Raw genomic sequence first — 25,642 nt, forward strand, 5'->3', positions numbered from 1 at the left:
TTTTATCTTATTTTTATTATATTCTATTTTATTTCATTTTATTTTCATTTCAGTTGTGTGAAGGGAACTCACAAAATAAGAATTTCATTACTCAGGGTAACCACTGTGTTTCTGCTGTGTGTATGACAATAAAGTTCTCAAATCTTGAGTCCAACAGGGTCAGACTATTGAGGCTGAGTTGTACTGTAAACGTCCTGAACTGTATGAGAGAGAATATTCAGCACAAACAACCTGAGCTGCGGTGTGATGGCATGTGGGTGCTGCATTGTCTGGTCAGAGAGCAGCAATAACACAGGGGCTTTTTGGCCACAACACAACTGTCATTCCTCAGCCACCTTACTGGTTATATCTGGTGACGTTTCCACTTGAATTTTAATTTGGGAAATTGAACTTGAACAGTCACTTGTTTGACACAGAAGATTCAGCGCTGAACACACATCATGCTTGACAAGTTTACATAACGGGACTTCCAGAGAAAGTCTGCACAGAGAGACTACTTTGATGGGGATGGCAGAAAGATATAAATCAGGTAGTTTTTTTGATTTTTATAGGCACAGCTTCGTAAGTTTTGATCAACCTATGCAATTTCTGCTTCATAGCTACCTCGTCCTCCTCCCTTGCGCAGCTCTTTGTCCTGAATGAATCCAGCAAACATCTGGGTGTCCATGAAGAGCTGCAGGAACTGGCGGACTCCACGGGAGGGGTGAGATTTTCGAAAGCTGTCGCGCTGAAACTCTTTGCTTCCGTTGGAGGACTCAACCATGTGGAGAGGATAGTGGCCTACCAGCTCCACGAAAAACCGCACAAAGCCCTCTGACACCAGGGAGCTCAGGTCAGCCTGCTGGCCTGGATGGGCCACATTTGAACAAAGAAGACAAGTTACCAGGTTTTCTCCAAAGCAGATTAATCTTGACACTGTAGTGTGTCTAACTATATAGATCTATTAGTTCCACAACAACTAATAGCTTACATTATGACTTAATTCTGAAGCAAACAGGTCTTCTGCAAATATCTGATCCCCTGACAGACAAACAGCATCTTGTTTGTTGCCCACAATGTGTTATACCAACCTCCAGATGTGTCTCCATTGTCTTGTCTTAGGATCTCTTCCCGTTCCTCCAGGATTTGCTGCAGAGCTGCCTGTAATTTACTGGGCAGAATGCAGTCTTCATCACCCATCTGCCAAAATGACAGGAAAGGCCATCACGTGATGCCATTTACAAACACACATCTGATCTGTCTTACACGTTGTCTCACATGCAGCACAATTAGCCTCTGTGGTCTTAGTGGGGAAAAGCTGCAATACCAGTGGGTTGAACAGAAACACTGTATGTATGTGTGACTGGCTGACTAAAAGTATTGATCATGTTTTTCTACTCTGTTCTGAAGAATTCGCTAAACTTAAGTTTACGGGAAACTCAAGCTTATTTTTGGTGCTTTGACGTATACAAAGATATGCTTCAAATCTGATGTACAATAAACAAAAACATAATGTTGTAATGCTGTCTGTATTTGCAAGAAGACCACACTGTGCATATATGTCTCTAGCCCCTCAGTCCAAACTATCACATAGTGATGTTACATGCTGAGGAGAGGAGGCTACCAGCTTTAATAAAGTTATGTACACTACCAGTCAAAAGTTAGGACACACCTTCTCATTCAATGTTTTTCTTACTTTTTTTAAAACTGAAGGCACACTGAACCAGCATGGCTACCACAACATCCTGCAGAGATATGCCATCCCATCCGGTTTGCATTTAGTTGGACCATCATTTATTTTTCAACATGACAATGACCTCAAACACACCTCCAGGCTGTGTAAGGGCTATTTGACCAAGAAGGAGAGTGGTGGAGTGCTCCATCAGTTGACCTGGCCTCCAGAGTCATCTGACCTAAACCCAATCCAGATGGCTTGGGATGAGATGGACGGCGGAGTGAAGGCAAAAAGTCCAGCAAGCATTTCTGGGAACTCCTTCAAGATTGTTGTAAAATTATTTCAGATGATTGACTCATGAAGGTCATGGAGATAAGGCCAAGAGTGTGCAAAGCAGTAATCAAAGCAAAGGGTGGCTACTTTGAAGAATTTAAAATATAAAACATGTTTTGACTTTTTTGTTTACTACATAATTCCATATGTGTTCATTCAGTTTTGATGCCTTCAGTGAGAATCTACAATGTAAACAGTCATGAAAACAAAGAAAAAACATTAGATGAGAAGGTGTGTTCAAACATTTGACAGGCAGCATATAACTGACACTGAGTAAGTGTCTAGCTAACAAAGATGTGCTTTAACAAAGATTAGGAGCTCAGAATCTGAAATATCAAGAAAGAACCAAATCAAAATCTATTTCTTATACACTGCTGCATCCTCTGTAGGGTCTCAGGGGGGCTGCAGTCTATCCCAGCTGACTTATGAAGGGTTCACCTGGGCAGACAGACTGCATGTCACTTGCCCCCAAATCAAACACACAAAATATACAGCCACACAAAAGTTGATCATTGCCTGAATACAATATGTGCTTATTGTTAACTGACAAACCTGCAGCTCTGAATCAACTATCATATTTGCGTCATGACGGGACTCTTCTCTAAGCTTACGCCCTGCATACTTTCATCTCTGTAGCACTTGTGTGTGTGGCATCGTTTTCTTTGTCCCCATCAAAACATGCAACAAGGGACATGTGCAGGCAAAGCTATCTTTCCTGATGAAACCACACCTATCACTCGCACTATATGCTATGTTTACACACCTGAATGACAAACTTGTCTGCACACAGATCCACTATGAGCACCTGGGGAAGAGAAGGGATGACAGTTACTGACTGAAAGAGTCACTATTGCGCAACAGGAGCTTTAAAAAGGTGAGTCACTCAGTCTGAGCTATTATATGGATACAAAGCCAAAACGTGGCACTGAAACAACTATGACACAATGATTTTCAACCATTTTTACATAACTCTGACAGACCTCCTCAATGGGCAGTTCCAGCAGCTGTGGCAGGTACGGTGCCAGCACCCCGATGAGGAATGGGGTGGGGGAACAGCTGATGTCGAGCATGCTGGCTGGTAAAACAGGCACAAAAGTGTGCTGCCAAGTGAATGGGTACAGCAGAGCCAGCACTGCAAGGCCACATCGAGACAACACACTGCAGTCAAGAGAGTACAGGAGACACAAACAAAACACTGTTCAGTTCTCACACAGATCGAATGACACAAAGAGAGAACCATAGCTCCCAGAAAAGAGTGAGTGGTCACCACATTGTCACTGTGATGCTGTGGACCAAAGAGTTATCCAAAAATGCAGCTCATGCTCTTGGTTAAATTTGTACTATTTCTGCATTTCTACTGCTAAACATCTTTTGGAAAGCAGAACTTTTTCTTACTTCAGCTGCTGGTGTTGTACACTTCAGAAAAAACCCCACTTTAAATCTGGATTCTTGAAATACTTTTTAACCCATTCCCTAACTACGTTTTCCCCATGAAATCCTTGAGTCTTTAATATCCAGGTGACTGATTCAACTGTGTTTCTAGCAACCTTTTAAAGTTAGTTTTGTTCCACTGTGTCGCAAACAAATGGCCTGTTGACTCTTCTTGAGGCTGCTAATTCTTGATGTGAGCTAAGCAGTCGGCATCGCTGCTCAGCTTCATTCATCAATAATATGTAATAAACTATCAAAGACTTGACTGGCTCAGCTTTCACATCAGTGGTACCATTTTTATTTCATGTTTCTTTTGTTGTTTGCTAACCCTCCTCTAAAGACAGGGTAACAGGGTTGCTAATCCAAGCTAATGTTAGCTTTGTCTTAACAGTTGAAGCTAGCTAGGTAGTTCAAAAGTTTGGGGTCACTTAGAAAAGTCATTATTTTGAAAGAAAAGCATTTTTTCCCCATGAAGATAACATTAAATTAATCAGAAATACAATTGAAATGACTATTCTAGCTGGAAATGGCTGATTTTTAATGGAATACAGAGGAACATTTCCAGTAACCATCACTCCTGTGTTCAGATGGTACATTGTGTTAGCTAATGGTGTTGAAAGGTTCATGGAAAACATGGAATTCCCTAAAATGTATATATATAGAACCTCCATAGCCTACCAGTCTCATGTTTTTAGGCTCAACAACAGGTCAAAGATGGTAGTTGTTAATAATGACTTTTAATACAAAACTAGATATATTTTTGTCCAAATTTAAGAAAAAAATGGGCTGCTTTTATGCTGTATGAATAAGCTGTTTGTACTCACCATTTCTATATTACTGTGGGGTTATTTCCTCAAACTAAAACATGGATATTTTGCCCTAGTGCTGTACAGTAAAGTTATAATCTGGTGCAAACAGTGTATTTTTGGCAAATGTTTACATGTTGAATACAGTGATTTAAATTATTTTTCATGTTTTGACAGTTTTTACTCTGGTAATGGTGTAATTTTGGCGATTACTTAAGATAACATGAAAGCCTTTAAAACCTGCTGGCTGGTTTTGAAGTTCAGAGAGTTAAGTCAATATACTGACCCAATTCAAGACTATTTTAACCCAGTGTTTTTTAATTTCATTTAGCCTTCATCATAATCTTATTTTATGGTTAAAATGTGTCTGACATTGTGTATCTAATAATACTGTCAAACCTGAGTAAGAATATTGAGCTTGAGCAAGGACAGGAACTCTTGGTGAACAAACAAACCTGACTAAACTCAGCCTCGGACTCGGTCACAGATTAGATTTCAGTAAAACAGCACACTGAGGCCAAAGTGCACACAGACAGATGGCACTAGGTTCGTCATATTGTAAGGCATTGACCTTAACTGGCATACATCAAGGAGAATATAAATTATTTAAATTAAAACTTTGATATTGCTATGTAGTCTGCATATAATAGATACCAGCAATTGAGATGAGGCCATGCAGTGGATTCAATACCTGAGTTTGTCAGCGATGAAGATGACCCTCCTCTCAAGCAGAAGGGAGGCGAATACTTGTAGGAGTTTACCAACGCTGAGACACTGCAGCAGACTGTCAAAGTCCACGTGCTCCAGTCTCGAGTCCACGGGTCGACACAAAGTCAGTATCTGGCAAAGCAGCAGCACATAAAGTCAGTCTAAATTTTCATGCACAAACAGACAGATTTATATTTATTCTCTGACCCCAAAATTTTCCAGTACAAACGGCAATTTTAAAAACCGTTTTTTTTTCACCGTTCTGACACTTACTGATTTGGAATGTTTAAGCAAATTTAAGTAGCTAATTGAAGTATTTAATATCAAATATTAATATCAAAATAATTTTATTATACATGGCCTTCGCCCGAGTCAGCTAGGATAGGCTCCAGCACCCCCTGCGACCCTGATGAGGATAAAGCAGTGTATAGAGAATGGATGGATGGATGGATGTCTTGTTTAAAAGTTTGTCAAAAGTGAAAGGATTGCTCTAACCAGATTCTGTTAAAAAAAAAAAAAAAAGTAAAAAAAAACATGCATTGATCTTTGCAACCTTGCAACATGCAACAATGATGAAAAATAACATGACAAAAATTCAGAAATTCTATATTTAAATTGGGCTGAACTCCAGATTGTGTTCACACAAAGGAGAAAGGACACAAACATGGAAACTAATTTAAAATGTAAGTAATAAAATATCCGTCACACAGTATGTTTCAAAAGTTTGGGGTCACCCAGACAATTTCGTGTTTTCCATGAAAACTCACACTTTTATTCATGTGCTAACATAATTGCAAAGGGTTTTTTTTTAATCATTACTTAGCCTTTCAACACCATTAGCTAACACAATGTAGCATTAGAACACAGGAGTGATGGTTGCTGGAAATGTTCCTTTGTACCTCTATGTAGATATTCCATTAAAAATCTGCTACTTCCAGCTAGAGTAGCCATTTACCACAGTAACAATGCTTGGACTGTATTTCTGATTCTTTTAATGTTATCTTCATTGGAAAAAATGCTTGTCTTTCAAAAAGTAAGGACATTTCTAATTCAATTCAATTCAGTTTTATTTATACAGTGTTAATTACAGTCAAACTGTCTCAAGACGCTTTACAGAACCCATATGCCTGACCCCCAGAGAAAGCCCTATGGGAACAGTGGCAAGAAAAACACCTTTTAACAGGGAAAAAAACCTCGAGCAGAAAACGGCTCTGTATGTGGGGGGACCCATCTGCCTGCTGGCCGGGCAGGTTGAGAGAGACAGAAAAGGTAGAGAGCTGGAGAGGTAGAAGGGTAGAGATAGAGGGGTAGGAGGGCAGAGGTAGAGATAGAGAGGTAGAAGGGTGGAATGGGGTTCTAAGTGACCAGAAACTTTTGAACAGTAGTGTGTGGCGAGTCACCATTTTTGCCCAGTACTGGCAACATCTGTGGGTACTTGTCAAAAGGATTTTTCAGTTTTTGTAAACAAATCGAAAAATTGACATTTTTGCTGTTTTCAGACCTAAACTCAACATGGCCGCCTCTAACCAAACACCACATGGCATTTTAGAGAAAGATTCTTCAAAAATATTATACATACAATTGAGTAAAATTGAAATTGAAAGTTATTTATAAACATACTGTAGTAAACCTATTGATATGCAATAAATCCACACTTAATTCAAACACTACTTTATATTAAACAACTCAGAAAGCCTTGGAGTCTTGCCAGACTTTTCCTCAGGAGGAAATGACATCATGTGGAGCAGGTCATGTGATCTGTAATTATCACACTTCCTTGAGAGATGTTTTTGTCATAGGTAACATAATTGAAAGTGATTTCTCTGTCACAAATACAATTTTTTATTTTCCATATAAAATTTGATATATTGCCAAAAAAGAAATATCTGTCATGATTATCTCAACTTAATAAAAAGAACACAATCAAAACTATTTTGAATAAGCTCATTTATTATTGTTTAGCTAATTAGAAGGTGGTTGACGGTTATTCAGTGTACATTTTAGTGACATTCAGTTATTTTTTATTAATAAGCGATTGGTTCCATAATAAATAATTAGGGATTTTGCATACTCTTGCATTAAAAACATACTTTTAGTAAAAATCTATGCAAGATATAGACCATGGACTTCAAAAGTCCCTCAATTATATACTGACCCACTTTTTTGTACTGCACAAAAGACGATTCTGAGTTGTCTTGCCATCTCTCCACTTCCAAAGAAGTGCTGGACTTTATTTGATCCCACTGTGAGTAATAATATGACAAAAGCAAACACCCAGAAATTGCTTATTGCTCAGAGGGTTAATGTTGCTCAAGACAATGAACTTGACACACTTAAGAGCAGCAGAAGTGGAAATTTCAGTTGACCTCTTATGAGCTTCTTAACTGCTGAATCAGAACAAGGCAGAGATTTTGCAGCACTTCCTTAAGTTTTTGTTGGACGGTGATAACTTTGCTTATTTTGAGTCCGTAAACAGTAATGACTAAAGTGGTTTCTCTTCACACATAACTGTCCCAACATGAACCCATCAGAGCTGACATGGCTTAGCCCTATTGTTTCCACATATAACTTCCACTTCTGAGTCACTCTGAGTCTGCAGAAGGGAGTGGTTAGGAGGAACTAACTATCAATTAACATTTCCTCTTTTGGTTTTAGGGTTACCTCATTCCCAGAGCCAGGGGAGAAAGTCTTGATGGTGACTACGCGTCCGGGGGCTGGAAACGGGGCCTCCATCACGCTACGCATAAAAGGGTAAACCAGTGCCGGGGAAATTTCTCTGCGCTTCTCCACCTCCTCCAGAATCTGAACAGACAGAGGCAGACAAACAACTGTGACTCCTATTGGGAGGGACCAGTGTTAATTCAAGTCCTGGCAATAAAACAGAAGCAGCTGTGAATGGAAATGCTTTTACACCACACTATATTCACTGTATTCAAATTTCCCTTGGCCAACTGAAGAATAGCTGAGACATAGCCACATGCATACAATTTCTTTTTTGAAAAACACACCCAGTGATTGCTGAAGATGATCGTCTAGTGTGGTCTCATTCCATCATAATACATACAGTTTCAAGGCTTTCACACACTGAATTTTAGTTAATCCAGCTCCTTTCATCTTCCTATAGGGGATTCTGTTGGCAAAAACAAGTGAGTAGAGTGTACTGTATGGTTAATTTACCTTTGCAAACAGGTTGAAACAGCCCAGCTTGCTGACAATACAGTGCACCTCAGGAAGCCTCTTCCCCTTTCCACTGGGCTTGAATAACACATAGTTTCATGTCATAAAACAGGAAACAACAGAGCACAAAACATCATAAAATACATTAAACATATACCCAAGCAAACAAGAAGTAGAGCTACAATGTCAAGAGGCTATTTCTCCTTATTAATTGGTTTAATAGCATTTTTAATGGCACCTTTGTAGAGTGGGGAAAAAGCAAATCAAGGGTCCAAAGTCTGAACTCCATCCATGTTTATGACAGCAGCATGAAGCTTATCTCCATAAGAAGATCAAACTCTCACTGTTAGTTTTGCCCTAGATTTTTCTAAACTGTAAAAACAACAAACATAGCTACACAGCAGAGTGCAACTAGAGCCCTGTATGACAAATACAAAGCCAGATCTGAATGCTATCAAAATCAGAGCCACTGTTACATCATGAGAAGGGCTCCAAAGCGTTCACTGACATTAAACTGCATTTTTGTCACAGATGCACTCTCCTTCAAACTCAAAACATCCACTGAAAATTCCTGTACTTTTTTCGTATCACAGAGCAACAAAACAATGTACATTTTTTCCAATACTGTGCAACCCTATTCCCATTAAATCTGCAAAATCACAAAACTGTACAAAAAAGAGTCTCTTTAATGAGCATGCCTACCCAGAAAAGTAAATATGAAACTCTCCATGTCAGATTTGGCCTAAATCTGTCAAGTTTATAAATGCAATAAAATAAAACAGTATGCTTAACGCAACAGTCGTACTACTTTCATAAAGGTAAAAAAATGAATGCGAACACAATTTGTCAAACTTTCAACCTAAAACAGAGTGTCTTCAAAGGATCTAAAACACACAAAGATGAAATTCTTCAAGCCCTCTGTCATTGATTCAGAAGTGGTTTATGGTCTGTGATTCACATCTCCTCAGAGATGCTGAGTAAGCGCGTGGCCGGCTGCCACGTAATTCCGCACACATAAACACATGAACGCTCGAGTCAATGATTCAGACACTAATGCTAACACATCCATGCTCACCAGGATCTTGCGGCAGTAACAAAACCAGCGGCTTCCATCTTCTCCAGTCAGGACAAACGAAAAGGTCTCACTGTAAACACATCAAAAACACAGAATTGGACTGACTAAAACATGAACCATATCTGTAAAAGATTCATCATGCTTTGGGTAAAAAAAAAAAAAAGCAGGTTGAATATTAAGAAGATCATTTTTAAAAATACTTTTTAAGGTTCAGACTGAGCATACAGAAAGATATGTGCAGTGCCACAGATGATTTTTGAACGTTTCAAAGGCAGGAAGACAATGTGAGCTGAGATCGCAAATCACATTACAACAATGGAGCATTCCCAGTAGAAACAAAAATAATGCCCAATTCCCCCCAGCACTCAGAGATTTAATTAGATCAGACGGAGCTTTAATCATCCCTGTGAGAAATTTGAGTTGTTACGGCAGCAATTCACGAGCTTCGGCTGACATCTGAGAATATAAATAGTAAAAGAGGAAATGTGGGGTAATAAATACAACAATGAAGGAGAAAGTTCGACAGAATGTATTAAAACACATAAAAGGCGTGTATAATGACAAGTTAAAAAATGAAACTTTAGGAAATGAAGGGCAGATGAAGAGAGAAGTTAGAATAGCACTATGCCACTGTCATAGCCTTTGTGAAGCAGCATTTTGTTCGGACATTACTGCAGTGTAGAAGCTGACCTTGGCGTGTGTGCAGAGGGCTTCCAGTCCTGAGAATCAGGAAAGCAGAATTTGGGAATGACCTTCAACTGATCCTCTGCTTCTTTAGAGAGCCGGGACGATTTCTCAAACTGAAACAGAGAGAGCGATTTAGTACAGCGGCAGGCCTCAAAATGACGTCCCAGACGAACCAAGTAAAATCGCTCAACTGGATTCTAATATCATTTAATAGAGATTATTTCAATAAGTACAGACAATTATGAGTGAAGTCTTTAGCATTTTTTCAAATGCACTTGTTCTAATCCACCCCAAAATACTGTGTCAATTAATAGCATCTCATACAGAACTTGACGAAAAAAATAAAAATAAAAGGTTTCAAAGCCGACCAAATTGTACTGAGACAAAATTGAAATATATGAATAAAAATTCATTTTTCTGTCGCAGCAGCTCCTGACTTATGTCAGCTTGGGAAATTCCCCTGAAGGAAATCCCGAATTGCAAGTATTCCTTGTCATGTAAGACTAATCTACCCTTTATTTTGCCAAACAGGATGATAATTTGGAAACTAACCAGTTACAGATGCTATTTAATTAAAGCCGTACGCTCAAACCACAGGGGTGTCTGTTGCCTAGAACAGGGGTGTCAAACATACGGCCTGTGGGCCAATAGCGGCCCGTCAAAGGGTCCAATCTGGTTCGTGGGACGACTTTGCAAAGTGTAAAAATTACAGAGAAGATATCAACTGCAAGTTGCAAATCTGAAAAAGTGTAAATTAAAAAATATTTTCTAGATCTAATATATTGTTCAGTTCCTGATACCTGTGACTAAATGTTCTGTGTCTTTGTCGACACACTGTGATCTGCAAATTGTAATGTGTAAATGACAAACTGAAGCATAATATTGTTGAAACTGAACTCATTTTTCTTTTTAAATTTCAGGCTGTTCACATTTGTTTTGTAAAAAGTTCATTAAATACAAATATTTTCAGAACTGTACAAGAAAAAATTGGAGTTGTCGTTATTTATAGGCTATTATGCTCTGATTTTACTGGTCTGGCCCACTTGAGATCAAACTGGCCTGTATGTGGTCCCTGAACTAAAATGAGTTTGACACCGCTGGTCTAAAGGAATGACAGAGTGATGTTACTGTAAAAGCTCCTCCTAACCATTTTGGGGAACTGCTGAGTAATTTCAGGGGAGTAGGTGTTTCCTGGTGAGCCTTTTCTCAGCGACACCACCACAAAGATCTGGAAAAGCTGCTGCTGCTGGAGCTGGATCAAGTCTCTCTCCAGGGTGCGGTAGCCTGGCCGACGTTTCAGTGTAGACTGGATGTAAACGGACCTCCTGGAACCTGTAAGAAACCACACAGAGGGATGGTATGGTCATGTTTGTCCAGAGACACAGAGAAGCAATATGAGGCCATTTAAATATAATGTACTGTATAACTATGGCTGCTTTTATTAGAGCTGCAACCATCACAGCTACTTTGATAACTGATCAGTCATTGTTCTAATTTTTCACCCCAAACACTTTCCAGGCTAGAGGTTCTGAAATAGCAAGATTAGATTTTTTCTTTGTTATATTTGAGTGTAAGAGAGTTGTTTTTTCCTATAGTTTTTTTAAAAATTATTCTCTTCCCTTATTCCTAGGGTGATACCAACAGCCATAACAAAATTCCTTGTATGATTTGCATGTACTTGGCCATTAAAGCTGATTCTGATTCTGACTCTAAATTGAAGATATTAGGGTTTTGAAATGTCGAGCAACTAAATCAAGCAATCTGAATACATCATTTAGTGGTTTGGTAGATTTTAGCAGACACCTTTTGCTATCCGTACACACATAAACTACTGTTCAAAAGTTTGGGGTCACTTAGAAATCACTTTATTTTTGAAAGAAAAGCAATTTTTTTTAATTAAGATAACTTTAAATAAATCTGAAATATTTTTAGTTCAACTTCATAAACGGTGTACAAGTAAATTCTCCCTTTTTGGTTATGCCTCGATAAAAACAAATTTGGAAAAAACAACTTCCCTGGAGCTGATAAATTTTTGCAGGATGCCAGGGGTTTTTCTTTAGCTATCTTCTCTTTTTGCCACAGCACTCCATATATTTGGGCATGTCTACATCTAATGCTTACAGATATTACCAGGACTTCTTAATCCAAAAAAGTACATTTGATGCAGGACTACGCTTCGGCTATTCCTGGCTATTTTTTGTATGATAAATAAATTCTGATGAAATATTACAATTTTAGCTTAGATGTCACACATGAGTAGTTCAAGGACTGTCATAAAGTTAAAATTCTGGTGAATCTGTGCTTTTACAGTTTCTCACTCTAAAAATTATGTCATTTTGGCATCGTTATTACAGACAGCAGCCCTTTTAAACCCATCGGCAGGTGTTTGGGGCTGAGAGGATTCATATGAGGAGACATGACTGACAGATCAACTCTGCGGTGGTACCTTTGGTGTTGTCTTCAGGGTCACTCTCTGTCCCGCTGGTCTCTTCTGCTGATATGAATTCGAGGGGGAGAGATTAGTGAGAAGCAGAGGAATGGAAAGGACTTGACAGGCCATAATCAGATGCAGACAGTCAGCCTTTGTTTGTCATGATGGGTGGCACTGCCGGCTGGCCCTGCGTGTACCATCAAATGCTGGGTATTTCCACCAAGACGCTCAGCTTAATCATACTGAAGCATTGATGTGGCAGATTTGGGCATCTGGATCAGTCTGAGTGTGTCTCACCTCGCATAGTGGCTCCTTGATTCTTCACTCGCTTCCTCCCTCGCTTATCGTCAAAGATGGTCTCAATCTTGTTGACATACTGTGTAGCAGAACACATTTACAGGTACATGTCAGCCCGGAATCAGGCTATTACAGCCTCTAAGTAAATACAGTCAGGGCCATAAATACTAGGACACTGACACAATTTTCAGCATGTTGTCTCTGCACACCACCATAATGGATTTGAAATGAAACAATCAATCTTTCAGTGTTAATTTGAGGGTATGTACATCCAAATCAGGTGAACGGTGTGGGAATTACAACACGTTTTATATGTGCCCTACACCCTTTTTAAGGGTGTAATTGGACAACTGGCGGCTCAGCTGTTCCATGGCCAGGTGTGTGTTATTCACTCATTATTTCATTTAAAAGGAGCAGAGAAAAGGTCTAGAGTTCATTTTAAGTGTGGCATCTGTGTTTGGAATCTGGTGAGGTCAGCTCTCAGTATGAAATCCAAAGAGCATCACTATCATGAAGCCATCATTAGGCTGGAAAATCAAAACAAACCCATCAGAGAGATAGCAAAAATATTCAGGCTATTCACTATATAGTAACCCTACCTCTGCACAACACAACTGAATGTCTCAAACACTTTAAGAATGCAAGTAATTCTACAAATTGAGTGTTGACAAGAACCACTCTTGGCCAAGGGTTGTGCCAAGCTGTCACCAAAGCAAAAGGAGGCTAATTTGAAAAATCTAAAATGGAAAACATATTCTGATTTGTTCACTTTTTTGTTTACAAGATAATTCCATATGTGTTCTTTCAAAGTTTGATGTTTTTGGTATTAATCTACAATGTACAAAATAATAAATATATATAATGTAACACTAAATGAGACGGTGTGTTCAAATTTTTGGCTGGTAGTGTATAGTAGAGATTTCCAGCATTTTTTTTCACCCTTACATTGCTGTGTTCTTCTGCAAGCGCCCTGAAAAGCACAGTTTGATATTTTATGATGGACCCAGAGACGTTATAACAGAAACACTTGCCACAAAAGGAACAGTAGTGCCAGAAGTACAGAATCATTAAACTGTACACATGATGAAAGGCGTGTCCACAATTTTGACTGGTACTGTACTTCCTCCACTACAGCTCTGTCTATGAAGAACAAAGTCACCCAGGCAATCTCATGTTTTCCATGAAAACTCACACTTCATGTGTTCACATAATTGCACAAATGTTTTCTAATCATCAGTTAGCCTTTCAACACCATTAGCTAACACAATCTAGCATTAGAACACAGGAGTGATGGTTGCTGGAAATGTTCCTCTGTACTCCTATATAGATATTCCATTAAAATCAGCTGTTTCCAGCTAGAATAGTCATTTACCACATTAACCATGTCTAGACTGTATTTCTGATTCATTTAATGTTATTTTCACTGAAAAAATGTCTTTCTTTCAAAAATAAGGACATTTCTAAGTGACCTCAAACTTTTGAACAATCATGTATTTCTTATCCTTTCAAACAGGTTAGGTAAGCGCACCCACAGCCTGATCGCATGCTCTATTTAAAGAAAGATAGTTAGTTAGACTAGTTGGTTTGTTGTGTAAAGTGAGTTCCCTGATCTGTGAGATAAGAAACAGCACCCAGTCACAGTGAAGTGTCTGCTATACAGGCAGTAAAGACACTTTAGTCAGCTGTAATGAGCCCTGACAAGAAGAATAATTACTGAAAGCTTCCTGTGTTATGTTCACTGTCACAATATCAGGTTATTACAGCATCCTCCTGCACTCTTCACAGCTGAGATGTGTGAAACTTATCACTCATAAATGTCAACAGGAAAAACACACAGCTTGATAAAGTAATTGTAACTGGAGCGATGGTGATCTCTTTACCAGCTGATATTTTCATGTCCTACTTCTTGAATCGATAAAGTGTCCTTGTAAAGCATTTTCTACACCATGACAATAACATAAACGCATTAGGAGATGGGAAGACACACAGGCATTCAGCTCACATGACTAATGCTGCCGACGCATATCTGTAGATATACAAACATACATGCAGCACACTGAGAGAGTGAAATCTGTTTAGAATCCGATAAGCAGAACTGAAATTAAACTTTTCCTAATCATCTCTTTGGAATCAGAACTTCAGACTGATCGAGACAGGGACTTTGACTTAAATCAAGTCATGCTTTACATCAACACAGAGCTTCATCCAGGAACAAGCACATACAGGAAACTCAAGTTTCTCTTTAAGAGGAGCACTGTCTGTCAAGGAAGCTAACTTGTACCTAAAATACATGATGGCACATGATGTTGTTTGTCAGAAGAAGAGCTTAATAGCTAATTTACTAAATTCGTTATTAACATATACATTATATATTTTGCAGTTTTTTTTATTTACACCATAACTGAGAACAAACTGTTCAACATCTTGCAAATACAGTCTAAACATAAACCTGAATGGCATCTATCAAACCTTCTTACAGCATGAGGTGTCAAGAGTCATGTAGGTTTGAATCTATAACTCTTTTCTAGTCATTACCTCTACAGGTATATGTCACTAAGTCTGTTTTATTACCTTGTCATCAAAGTTTCCCCCTGTCCACACTCGTCCTGCTGCCATGAGTTGGAAATTCCAATTCATGTACCGTGTGAGTTTGTGAGAAGCACATGCATGTTGCTCTGCCCCTATCTATGTCTTCCAGAATGCTCTCCTTCCTGCTCTCCAAGTCACCGCCTCCTTCTTTTCTTTCTTATTTACCACATGACTCATCAGTCCACACATTACATGGCACTTTGTTCACAAAATGGAAGCTTACAAAAAATTCTTATGCTGCCATAATATTGAGATATGATTGCTAAAAATAATAATAATCACCTACCTGAGGTGCCCTGTGTGTTTTTTGAGTGCTTGGGCGTCTGGGTGTAGCTGGTTTGGGAGCATCTACAAGGGTGGAGGATTTGGTAGCTGCTACTGGTTGGAAGTCCTTCCTCTCCACTTTGCTAGCATAGCCTTGCAGTGTTTGGGGTTTAGGAGGCACCTGGTGAACAAGAAAAACTGAGTTGATTACATAGTATAAAACTCTAATACTTCCTTTTTCCACCCTAACAATCTCAGGCTATTATTTGTTACACCCTGAAGAACTAATGAAAAACACTCAAGTACTGTGAAAGGGAGACAAGAATGGAATATCCTCCAATACCTTTGGGTTGTGAGGCCTGGCAATAGGAAGACACATGGGAGACAGCTTGATATCCTCGTAGGGGTTATCTCGGGTCACTTCACCGGGAGGAGGGTAGAGTGATGGGAAAGATTAGACAGGATGACTGGATGATTTTAAGGTCTGTGATTACAACAACTCAGACAGCCTGAATACACAAAAATCATTGCAAGTAGAGCAGCGTGCTTCGAAGCCCCCTACCTCCCCAGTACTTCAAAGAACTGAGGCAATGTGTGCCGTTAAATGCGGACTTACAGCCACATTTCAAAAGCATTTAATTTGAGCCCCCTGAATTCTAAAATATGTTGTCAGATGTAATAATAATAATAATAATGGATTAGATTTATATAGCACTTTTCTAAGGCATTCAAAGCACATACAATGAATCCATTATTCATTCACTCACACATTGTCACTCTGATGGTTGTAAACTACATTTGTAGCCACAGCTGCCCTGGGGCAGACTGATGGCCAATCTGCACCTACGGCCCCTCCGACCACCATCAGCATTCATACACCAGTGTGAGAGCAGCACTGGAGGCAAAGTGTCTTGCACAAGGACACAACAGCACATGAGTAGGACAGAGCAGGAATTCAACAGCCAACCCTTTAATCATTGGATGACCTGCTCTACCACCTGAGCCACGGCCACCCCAAAGGCATGCTGCCTTTTAAAAATATTGTGAGACCCAGAAACTTAAACAAAAATGACAAAAATTTAAATTAAAATCACCGTATTCTAAGTGTCTGGTTTAAAATTTTACTGTTGGCCCTAACTCGAACTAAAAAATAAAAAGTTCCTCCATGACTGAAATTAAAAATGTAAGCAGTAAAAACATTCATAGCGTGTGGATTATTTTTTCTCCAGTGAAACCTGTGGGCATTTGGAATGTTGGACATTTGACAAAAATGAAAATCAACTATTGCTGGCATTATAGCTGCAGACATTTTAGTTCTCACTACTTCTAATCATGGTTGTGCTGTTTCCAAAAAGGTTCTGGACTTTATATTGCAGGAAAAATGAGCCCACAGCTAGTGAAAATGGAACAGAATGCCCCAAAACTGCCTAGGGTTCAGAAGGATTATATCTGACCCATAAAGTGCTTTCCCAATTTGAACATAACTCTCAAAGTCTTAATTCCAGCAACTGTAAAATCTGCATTAAACTCCTAAAAGGAAAAAGCCCCCTTTTGGGTAGGTATATTTTTCAAAGCTCTTTAATCAGCTCTGATTCTAAATTGAGATTCTCATGTATTGGAAGTGCACATGCAGCCAATGAAACAGTCTCTCTGACTTTCAGTGCTAAGATAACAGCCAAGCTGATTAAAAATTCTGAAGCACAATCAGCGCTACAATGTCTTCCTCAGTTTTTATGACACAGGAAGCTAAACTTACAGACAATGTCCTCATAAATGTTGTCATCAGAGTAGGCGTGGTAAATGCCCGAATGCCTGCTATTGCCTCCCGGCGTGTCTCGCTGTGCCGTCAGACGTGATGCATCCTCGTACTCAAAGGACTTCCTGTGACAGTGAAGGAAGGGAAGGCAGTGAGAAAGAGGGCTCTGTCCTAAGATAGCTGCCATGCTATTGTTCACTCTGCTGCCTTATGTTCAGCACTTGTCCCAGCACAAACGCCCTGCTGACATCGAACAGTAAAATAGTGGGAGTGATAAACTATCATGGAAGGAAATAACTGAATATATGGTACAATTTTACATGTGTTTGACGGTATCCAAGTATGGAGACAATCAGTTAACCTGGCTCAGAGCAGAAACCACTTGTCATGTTATTAAGGTTGAGTATAATGTAATACCTCACCCTGTGGAAGCATCTTATAACATGTAAAAATGACATTAGAGCTCAACAATTCATCGTATATTATCAGAGTCTCTGGTCAGGTGCAATACTGCAGTCGAAGGAGCTGCAATGTCTTGATTAGGGGAATGGGTTACAACATACCACCATAAATGAAGCACTGTAAAGCTACAAATCACATTCTCTAGATATAAGGGAACATCCTTGTTCACTACAAAACAAAGCAAAAATCACAACAAAATTATAATATTTGTTTTAGTGGAAAAGCAAAAATGCTTTCACAAATGACCATAGCTACCAAAATTGGGAGTCATATCATAATAATGGTATCTGTCAAAATAATCATGATATATATATTTTTTGGCATATCGTTCAGTCCTCACAGACACTGGATGCTGGATTTCTCTTTTACCACACACAATATCTTTATTTATTTGCTTTAAAAGTCCTATATTGTGCCTGTTTTCAGCAAATTAATGAAAGTCTCATGTCCCTGTATTGATTCTTTCAATTTTCAGCTCAAAATATCACAGAGAAGGTCCATTTTACCATGACTGTACAACTCCTGGCTTTAATCCTGTTCTAAACAGGTTGTTTCAGAGGCTGTAACTTTAAATACAACTTGGCTGCCTCCGTCCCCGCCCTCGAAGAAGACGACTCCCTGTGTCTGTGATTGACAGAGCAGAGCAGAACTGTTAACTGCATGGCAGCCAACGCAGCATGAATGAGTGAGTGGCAATAGCACCCTATAGCTTCTGTCTCTCTGACTCATCATTTCACAGCCACTGTTTTTAACTCGTGTTTAGTGAGTTTATGATATGATGCTTTGGTTATAAAAACAGAATTTTAGCAGTGAAGAGTGGGACCTTTAAAATGAATCTGAAGTGCTTGCTAGTCAGCACATAATCTTAAAATGGCTAATTTCAGTCAATATTTCAGACTTGTTCCATTGTCTGACAACAGAAACAGAACATGAAAAGCACTCAGAGAGCGCAGTACTCCACCAAGACTGCTCTGTCATTTCTGATGGATGAAATCTTTAATAAAAAGAATTATTGTTATGCATGTGTAAGTTATGTACTGATCCCAAATCGCATGATCTAAATATGTAGCAGGTGGTGGGAACTGATGGGACTCAGAAACACCCCTACAATTAAATCAGTTGTTCCTTGTATCATTTCTGATGGATAAGTCCTGATCAGTCCGCAGTGGTGCATTTGTAGTAGGATCATGTGATTGTTAGCAGGCAGTTGATGTAGTGTTCACTTGTAGCCATAGTTACAGTGATTCTGGGCCACTATCTTGCAATGATACAGAAATTTTTAACAAATCTGTGGATCCAGACTCTAAGCCGCATCACTGCCAAAATCTTATCACTTAGTCCTTGTGTCATTTCTGACTTCTAAAAATTTAATCCAAATCCATCAGTCCGTTCTTGAGTAATGTTGCTAACAGACAGACAAACAGACAAACAGACAAACAGATAGACAAGTGTAGGCCCATCGTCACATAACCCTGCCGCATTCCTTGGTGGAGCAACAATAAATAAATGAGAACATATTTACAGGGAATCCAGCTGTTTTATATGTGATTACACAGAGCAGGAGAGACGCAAAAAGATGTAAACAGTGTCTGAGTTTAAAACTCAACTTGTAAAAACACAGTAACCCACCTAGTCCTTATTTATTGGTTCAAAGCAGCCGTAAAGTTTTCACCATCTCAGAATGTCTCTCAGCATTACATTTTCAACAGAGCTCTGACCAGTGAGCATACAATCAAAGAGAATAGTAATGTTAGCCACATAACACTAAGAATTTCCCTAATGTTGGGGGGACATTGTCATACAAAATCCTAGTTATCTACGGGGTCCTTATTTTCTCAGATGCTTGGAGTGCATGAAGACTCTTGCAAGCAGCTGCAAAACTTGCTGCATGCTTTGGTCATGGATGAGAAACTTTAGAATTTAGCAGAAGCAACTCTAGAAAGTAAAACAAAAAACTGGTGGACTGTGAAGCAGATGCTCAGTTGGAATGGTTCACCAATGAGGCAACTGGATGATGCAAAGTTTGAGTCAGATATCTATTGGTAGGTTGCTCAGTTGGAATGTGTTTTTCCTTTTTCTTAAGAACTTCATTAAGACTGTATTCCATGCTGGACTGTTGAACTGGACTGCTTTCTTTTTAGATAGGAGTACCAAATAAAATGACACCAAGTAAGAGCAGACACAACAATTATGAGGCTATTTTACGTCAATCAAATCTGGCGCCGGTGACTAGGTGACCTGCTCAGTGGAATGAGACTACAAGGTACAAATTATGAATTGCACATCTGTGACAAAATTGCTAAAATGTTAATCGGCGACATGTTAAGAAGCAGCACAACGGGCGCTCCTGTAACTCAACTGGCTCAGCGGGTGACCCATAAACAAGGGCTATAGTCCTCAACACAGCAATCGTGGATTTGAGTCTGACCCACAGCCATTTGCTGCAGGTCCGTTTCCCACTCTTCTCCCCACGTTTCCTGTCTCTGTCTCCACTGTGCATTCTAATAAAGGCTAAAAAGGCCAAAAAATAGCTTAACAAAAAAAAGTAGCACTTGTCGAGAAGTGCCACACAGTAAGGTTAGCAAACCAGCTCAGTAAAGCCAACAGTAATATCTCAGGTTTGCTAATGTGAGATACCATAAGCTACTGCTCATTCCAGAGCAAGTAAATGTATTAAGACCAGTAAGAGTGCTTTTTAACTGTAAATATGTTGGCATACAACCATATCACCCAGACAGTGGGGTACATGGGTTATACAGTTTTGTCTGCTTTTGCTTAGTCTTGAGAAAGTGTGTGTGCGTGCCAGTTGATGATGACCCATAACTGCTGAGGAACTAGGCCACGTCCAGACAATAGGGAACAATACTGCCAGATATCATGTGACATCACACCAGGACCCCAGCCAGCAATTACTCTGACAGCACCCTCCCCAAATGCGCTCTAAAAACATGTCTGCAATTCAGTAAACACTGAAAAGTGTTTTAGCCACAGTTGGAAACAGAGAAGGATTTTGGGTCAGTTTCCCAATAATCTACGAGCAGGAGCTGTTTTCTTAAAAAACATCATTGAGATCACAGTGCTACAAGAAATTCTCTTTCATGTAAATATAACAGGGTCAGTCGTGCAGCAGTGGTTGTGGGTTATGTATCATGGCATTAGTAACATATGAAATACCATATATATTTTATTTTATTGTTATGTTTATTGTTATAATTACACAAAGTTTGGTCTGCCTCTCAGTTGTTGTGTGGAACCGTTGCTGGGCGGTCCCTGTACCTCTATGTACACTTTTAGCAGTCACACGTTGTCCTATAAATGAGCTTTTCCCGCCTTCCTCTCCCCTTTTGTTCATGTGTTCTCAGAGAGAGGTAAACGAGATTGTGAAGTTGTAATTTGTGTGTTTTAACGCAACATAATTCTACTTACAAGTCCGCTTTCCAATTCTAATATGGTTATGCATTCTTTAATATCCTCCATAACACAAGTCTTATGTGATGGAAGATTTTGTGTGTCTTTTTAAAGTTAATATTTTTTGGGCATTTTTGTCTTTATTTGATAGGACAGTGAGAGAGACAGGAAACATGGGTAGAAGAGTGAGGGAATGCCATGCAGTAAATTGCCATGAGCTGGATTCGAACCCACAACCACTGCGTCGGGGACTGTAGCCCCTGTTCATGAGTCACCCTCCCAGCCAGCTAAGAGCCATTTTGTGTGTCTTTTGATCGACTGCGAAGGGCCAAAATCGCCTCCAAAAAAAAAAAAAAAGATATATGTGTCGGCTAAATTAATACAACGCAGAGAAGAGAAGCCACCGGTTACAAAAACTTTTAAAAAGTATTTAAGGGTTATTTGTGCTTTATCTTTAAGTACAGTGACTCACCTGTTCTTTTTATGCCTCGAAAGCCCTTCAGCCTTTGCAACCGGACATGGAGGAGGTGGGAAGCTCGGTGGGTGAGCCACCCTCCTGCCCCTCATGGTGGAGTGGTTATGAGGGGATCTGCTGTCCCATCGCGTTGTTTGCCCCGTGCTGCTGTTGTTGGCTCCCCTATACTGGAACGTCCGCTGAGGTTTGGGAGGGGGGTTGGCTTCACCTGAAGACTCCCTGCCTTTCTCCCACAGCAGCCTGTCCCCCTCAAGCTTCCGCCAGAAACCCTGTGAAGTGTAGAAATTCCCAGCAGGCATGTTGTCTTCGTGCTCGTCTGTTGACAGAGGTAGAGGTTTAGAAACTACTTCAACATCCAAGATGCGGCTTATGTTTTGGTCACCATTCGTAGTAATGATCTGTCCACTCGTAGAGATGGAAGGGTTAGCCTTCACTTTGGCTGATTCACATATTTGCGTAGCAAGTGTACTTCTTCCTGGGGATGAGGCTGAAAACTGAGTGGAATTTTTCTGCAGAGGCTCTGACTTCCTACCAACCACACCATGTCCAGTTGGTCCCGGAGATTCTCGAAAATCCAATCCCAACGTCTTTGCTTTTGAGAGGTTGGCTTTTGCATGAAGCCCCCCTCTTGAGCACTCGCTGGAACATCCGTTGCCGAGGAGATCACCAGACAGAGTTCGGGATACAGTCGGAGGATGTGCTCTGACTCCGGCATCCTGGCTGCTGCCCTGTTGACTGCGACCTTCCCACTGGGAGATCTTCTCTCTGATGTTAATGTGCTGCTTATGTGAAGGCGGCCTCCCTGACTGCCAGCCCGGCCTGGTCGTCGTGGCCTCTTTCTGCAGGTGATCGACCTCACCAACCCCCTGCCTGCCCTGCTCCACTCTCAGCATGTTGAGAGGGGGCAAGTGTCAGCTCAGCTGGAGTTCTCCATGAATGAATGCGTCACGGGTCTCCTCACAAAGACGGGCAGAAAAATCCACGTGTTCTTGTATTAATTAATCCAGAAACTATCACCAAAACAAAAATGTCAAAAGGTTTATTGCTGATTCTGTTGTCTTTATTCTTCTTGTGCTATCAGACTGACATTTCCCCCTTTCTTCATTTTGTACACGACCTGAAAGAAGACAAGACACTAAAATTATTCATTACTGCACTTACAAAAACAAGTCCAGACACAACACTGCATGGTCAAGAGAATACACATGCCACGCAAGAGGACACAGTCACTTTTGAAGCAGCACACACCTGAGGTTTTCTACAAAGTGTAGGTAGGGACAGAGAGGTCAGGAGGGCCAGGCTGCTGTCAAGATTGGTTTCCAAAAATAAACTTTGTCAGAATAAGAAAAGACAGCGACAGGAACAAGGTTAGCACAGTTCTCTGCTGCTGTGTGTCTGTGTGTTGTTCCACCCCAACCCTCCTCTAGCCTCAGGCGAATTTTGTGCAACTGTCATCCTAAACCTGGTAGCTGGCCAAATATGAAATGATACAGCAAAGCATTGTGTCCAATTAATTGTTGCTTCAACGCTTTATTTCAGATGTGTGGGAATAATGAGCATTTTAAGTGACTTCAAATAGCTTAAAAGGCGAGACAACACACTAATCTCAAGGCATACATACAGAGCCAGCGACACTAGATGATGGAGAACATTTCAACCACACCTGCGTACACAGTGGGATAGGCGTGTTTTACATGAGTGGGCTGTTCATCAGACACATGATAAAAGAGCTGGGGACTCTCTGCTGTATGCATGATATAAAGATGTAATTCAAGCTGTGGATACATCTGATCAGTTGCTACTAAACACTGCCAACTTCATGTAAAGTTTACTCTGCAGCCACCCTGACTCATATTCCCTGAGTCAACATCAATGAGGCGACTGTATGCTGGTGTACAGCCGCTCCTGTCTCGCTGGAACCAAACCATTTGGACACGTTGCACATTAGGACCGAGGCTAAGTGAATCTGGAGAAGGGGAGACACGGTAAAATTCCACAGCACTGCTCATGATCATAATAACTCTATGAACCGCATTCCTGCAGAGGAAGAGGGGGTAGACATAGATTTAACGACAGACAGTCCGTCTCGCAAGTGATGCCTTTGTTTGGTTTGACCTAAATCAAATGTATGTCTGCGGTGGAATGCTGCACCATCACTGCTAGACCACGCAACGACAATGCGACTCCCAAACTGACCCACTTGCATTATTTGTCCATGTGCGGTGAGTTGTACAGGAAGGCATGAGTTGCGTTTCCTGAGCTGCAGGAAGAAGGATCAGCAGACTGTCCATAATTATGGTGCGGAGAGATTTGCACCAAGTTGCAAGCAACCGCTGATTTGGGATATGTTTAGATCTGCTATATTCAAACCCTCTGATGGTAATCAAATATTGTCTTTGAAATACAATAACTCCAGAAATATATCAGCCACTGGCTAGTTACAGAAACGTTTGCAAACAGGTCTCCAGGCCTTCAGATCAAATGTTGTTATTCCTGCTGCAGCAACCTGTAAAGTGCTGTGATATTAGGTATCAAAGCCTGAGGGCAATTCAAAATGAACTTTACTGATGTTTGTGAGGCTGTCAACTTCTCACAAAAGAATTCCTTGTATTTTTTTTTTTAGTGAAACTCTCTTGAGTCTTCCATGTAGGAACCAGACAGGGGACACATAAAGCTGAAGTACCCCATCATCACCTGGGAACTAAATTCAACCTAATTGCACCTTCAAAACCACCACAACACGCCCTCCCGGAGAAGTGCGGCATGACACAACATGTTGTGGGTGAGGTGCTGTACGATTGCGGTTCATCATCAACAGTCGACGGTTAATGCCACAATAAAAGAAAAATGCAGGTTTGCTATATGGCAGCATGAAAGGACGAAGCAAGATGAAGTGCCTCGAAATGACTGATCCGTCAGCAGCCACCAGAACAGCCTCTGTGCATGCAGACATCCATTCTGACAACTCCAGCAGAATAATGGACGAGCTGCGTCATTTTGTGTCACTTGTTGATGGCTGTGAACGAGGGCTTCTAGGGGAAATATTTACTTTGGATTTTTCTGACAGATAGTGCAATTTGATTTACGATATATATTTTTTTTTACAGATCAAGGTTCAGCTCAGACTCGCGTGCAAAAAGGGTATCATGAATTTGTGAAATTCATCCAAGACATTCTGTAAAATGTACAAGGTGTGTCTATGAGGTAATTAGGCTCATTGTCACTTATCACACTGATCAATGGGTCGCATAAACACCCCTTTAAAGTTTCAGTGTGCTCAAATAAATAAAACTGAAATACAGCCTCAATATTATAGATCAGCTTAGATTCAACATTATTGTGATTGTATAGACTAGTAGACTACTAGTAGACTACTGGAAACTGGATCCAAATTCCCTCCTCTCAGATTCTCGCAGACTAAGGCTCTTTGAACCTCAAAGGATTTACTATTAATACAGTGAACAGTTTTACCACAAGTGATGCATACAAAGAAGATGCCTTCAGCTGCAGCCGGTTATTCATTAACTCAATGCTTTTCCTATATTTGGTAACACCTGCGGATGATTTCCATCAACGGATGCCAGCATGAAGGTCCAGCAGTCTCAGAGGACCGATGAGCTGCTTCATGTCTGGCCTAACTGTGTAATAGGTGTGGGAAATCAGTGAAGAAATCGCTTTGAGAGGATAGAAAGAAAGAAAATGTGGTCAAAACTCCCTTAACAACTATTGAAACATGCTAAATGTTCCTATCTGTTGTAATTACTAGCAGTCCTCTGACTCAGTAACTGGACTGACTCTGAATCAGCAGCTGAACAGCAATACAAGAATAATGTCTTCTCACATTTTTTAATTCTCTAATTGTTTGATTTTGAATTTCTAACTTTAAACTTTCAATCCTATTATTTATCTTTTAAACTGTCCAGCTCCTTTGTTTGATATGCGTCCTAATCTAGCTGATTATGCATTTAACTTATTAGCATTGTTACTCTTTATTTCAACTGACTGCTCTGTCTTGTCTCCTTGGGTCATGTTTTGACAGTCAAAGCACCTTTTGAATAAAAAAAGTTATTATTATTGATACTATTACTG

The 25,642-nt window shown here is 40.1% G+C and overlaps 1 protein-coding gene across 2 annotated transcripts in view; it reads right to left on the reverse strand.

Moving 5' to 3' along the window:
• dennd2c (DENN/MADD domain containing 2C) overlaps positions 1–25,642 on the reverse strand; it is a 28,797-nt gene that overhangs the window by 2,594 nt on the left and 561 nt on the right. Inside the window, exons 2-17 of one of the 2 annotated variants that reach the window (XM_022195428.2) lie at positions 21,551–22,670; positions 17,209–17,333; positions 15,796–15,872; positions 15,475–15,633; positions 12,600–12,678; positions 12,318–12,362; positions 11,019–11,203; positions 9,875–9,984; positions 9,185–9,254; positions 8,110–8,187; positions 7,594–7,734; positions 4,916–5,064; positions 2,968–3,145; positions 2,751–2,792; positions 1,071–1,179; positions 604–846 (exon numbers count right to left, since the gene is read on the reverse strand). In XM_022195428.2, the coding sequence (XP_022051120.2) occupies positions 604–846; positions 1,071–1,179; positions 2,751–2,792; positions 2,968–3,145; positions 4,916–5,064; positions 7,594–7,734; positions 8,110–8,187; positions 9,185–9,254; positions 9,875–9,984; positions 11,019–11,203; positions 12,318–12,362; positions 12,600–12,678; positions 15,475–15,633; positions 15,796–15,872; positions 17,209–17,333; positions 21,551–22,446 (2,686 nt within the window). In that variant the 5' untranslated portion in view covers positions 22,447–22,670. Of the gene's footprint in view, positions 1–603; positions 847–1,070; positions 1,180–2,750; positions 2,793–2,967; positions 3,146–4,915; positions 5,065–7,593; positions 7,735–8,109; positions 8,188–9,184; positions 9,255–9,874; positions 9,985–11,018; positions 11,204–12,317; positions 12,366–12,599; positions 12,679–15,474; positions 15,634–15,795; positions 15,873–17,208; positions 17,334–21,550; positions 22,671–25,642 lie in introns of both variants that reach the window. The other variant, XM_022195427.2, reaches the window with a different exon arrangement.

The sequence above is a fragment of the Acanthochromis polyacanthus genome, chromosome 6, assembly GCF_021347895.1.
Source record: "Acanthochromis polyacanthus isolate Apoly-LR-REF ecotype Palm Island chromosome 6, KAUST_Apoly_ChrSc, whole genome shotgun sequence".
Classification (NCBI taxonomy): domain Eukaryota; kingdom Metazoa; phylum Chordata; class Actinopteri; family Pomacentridae; genus Acanthochromis; species Acanthochromis polyacanthus.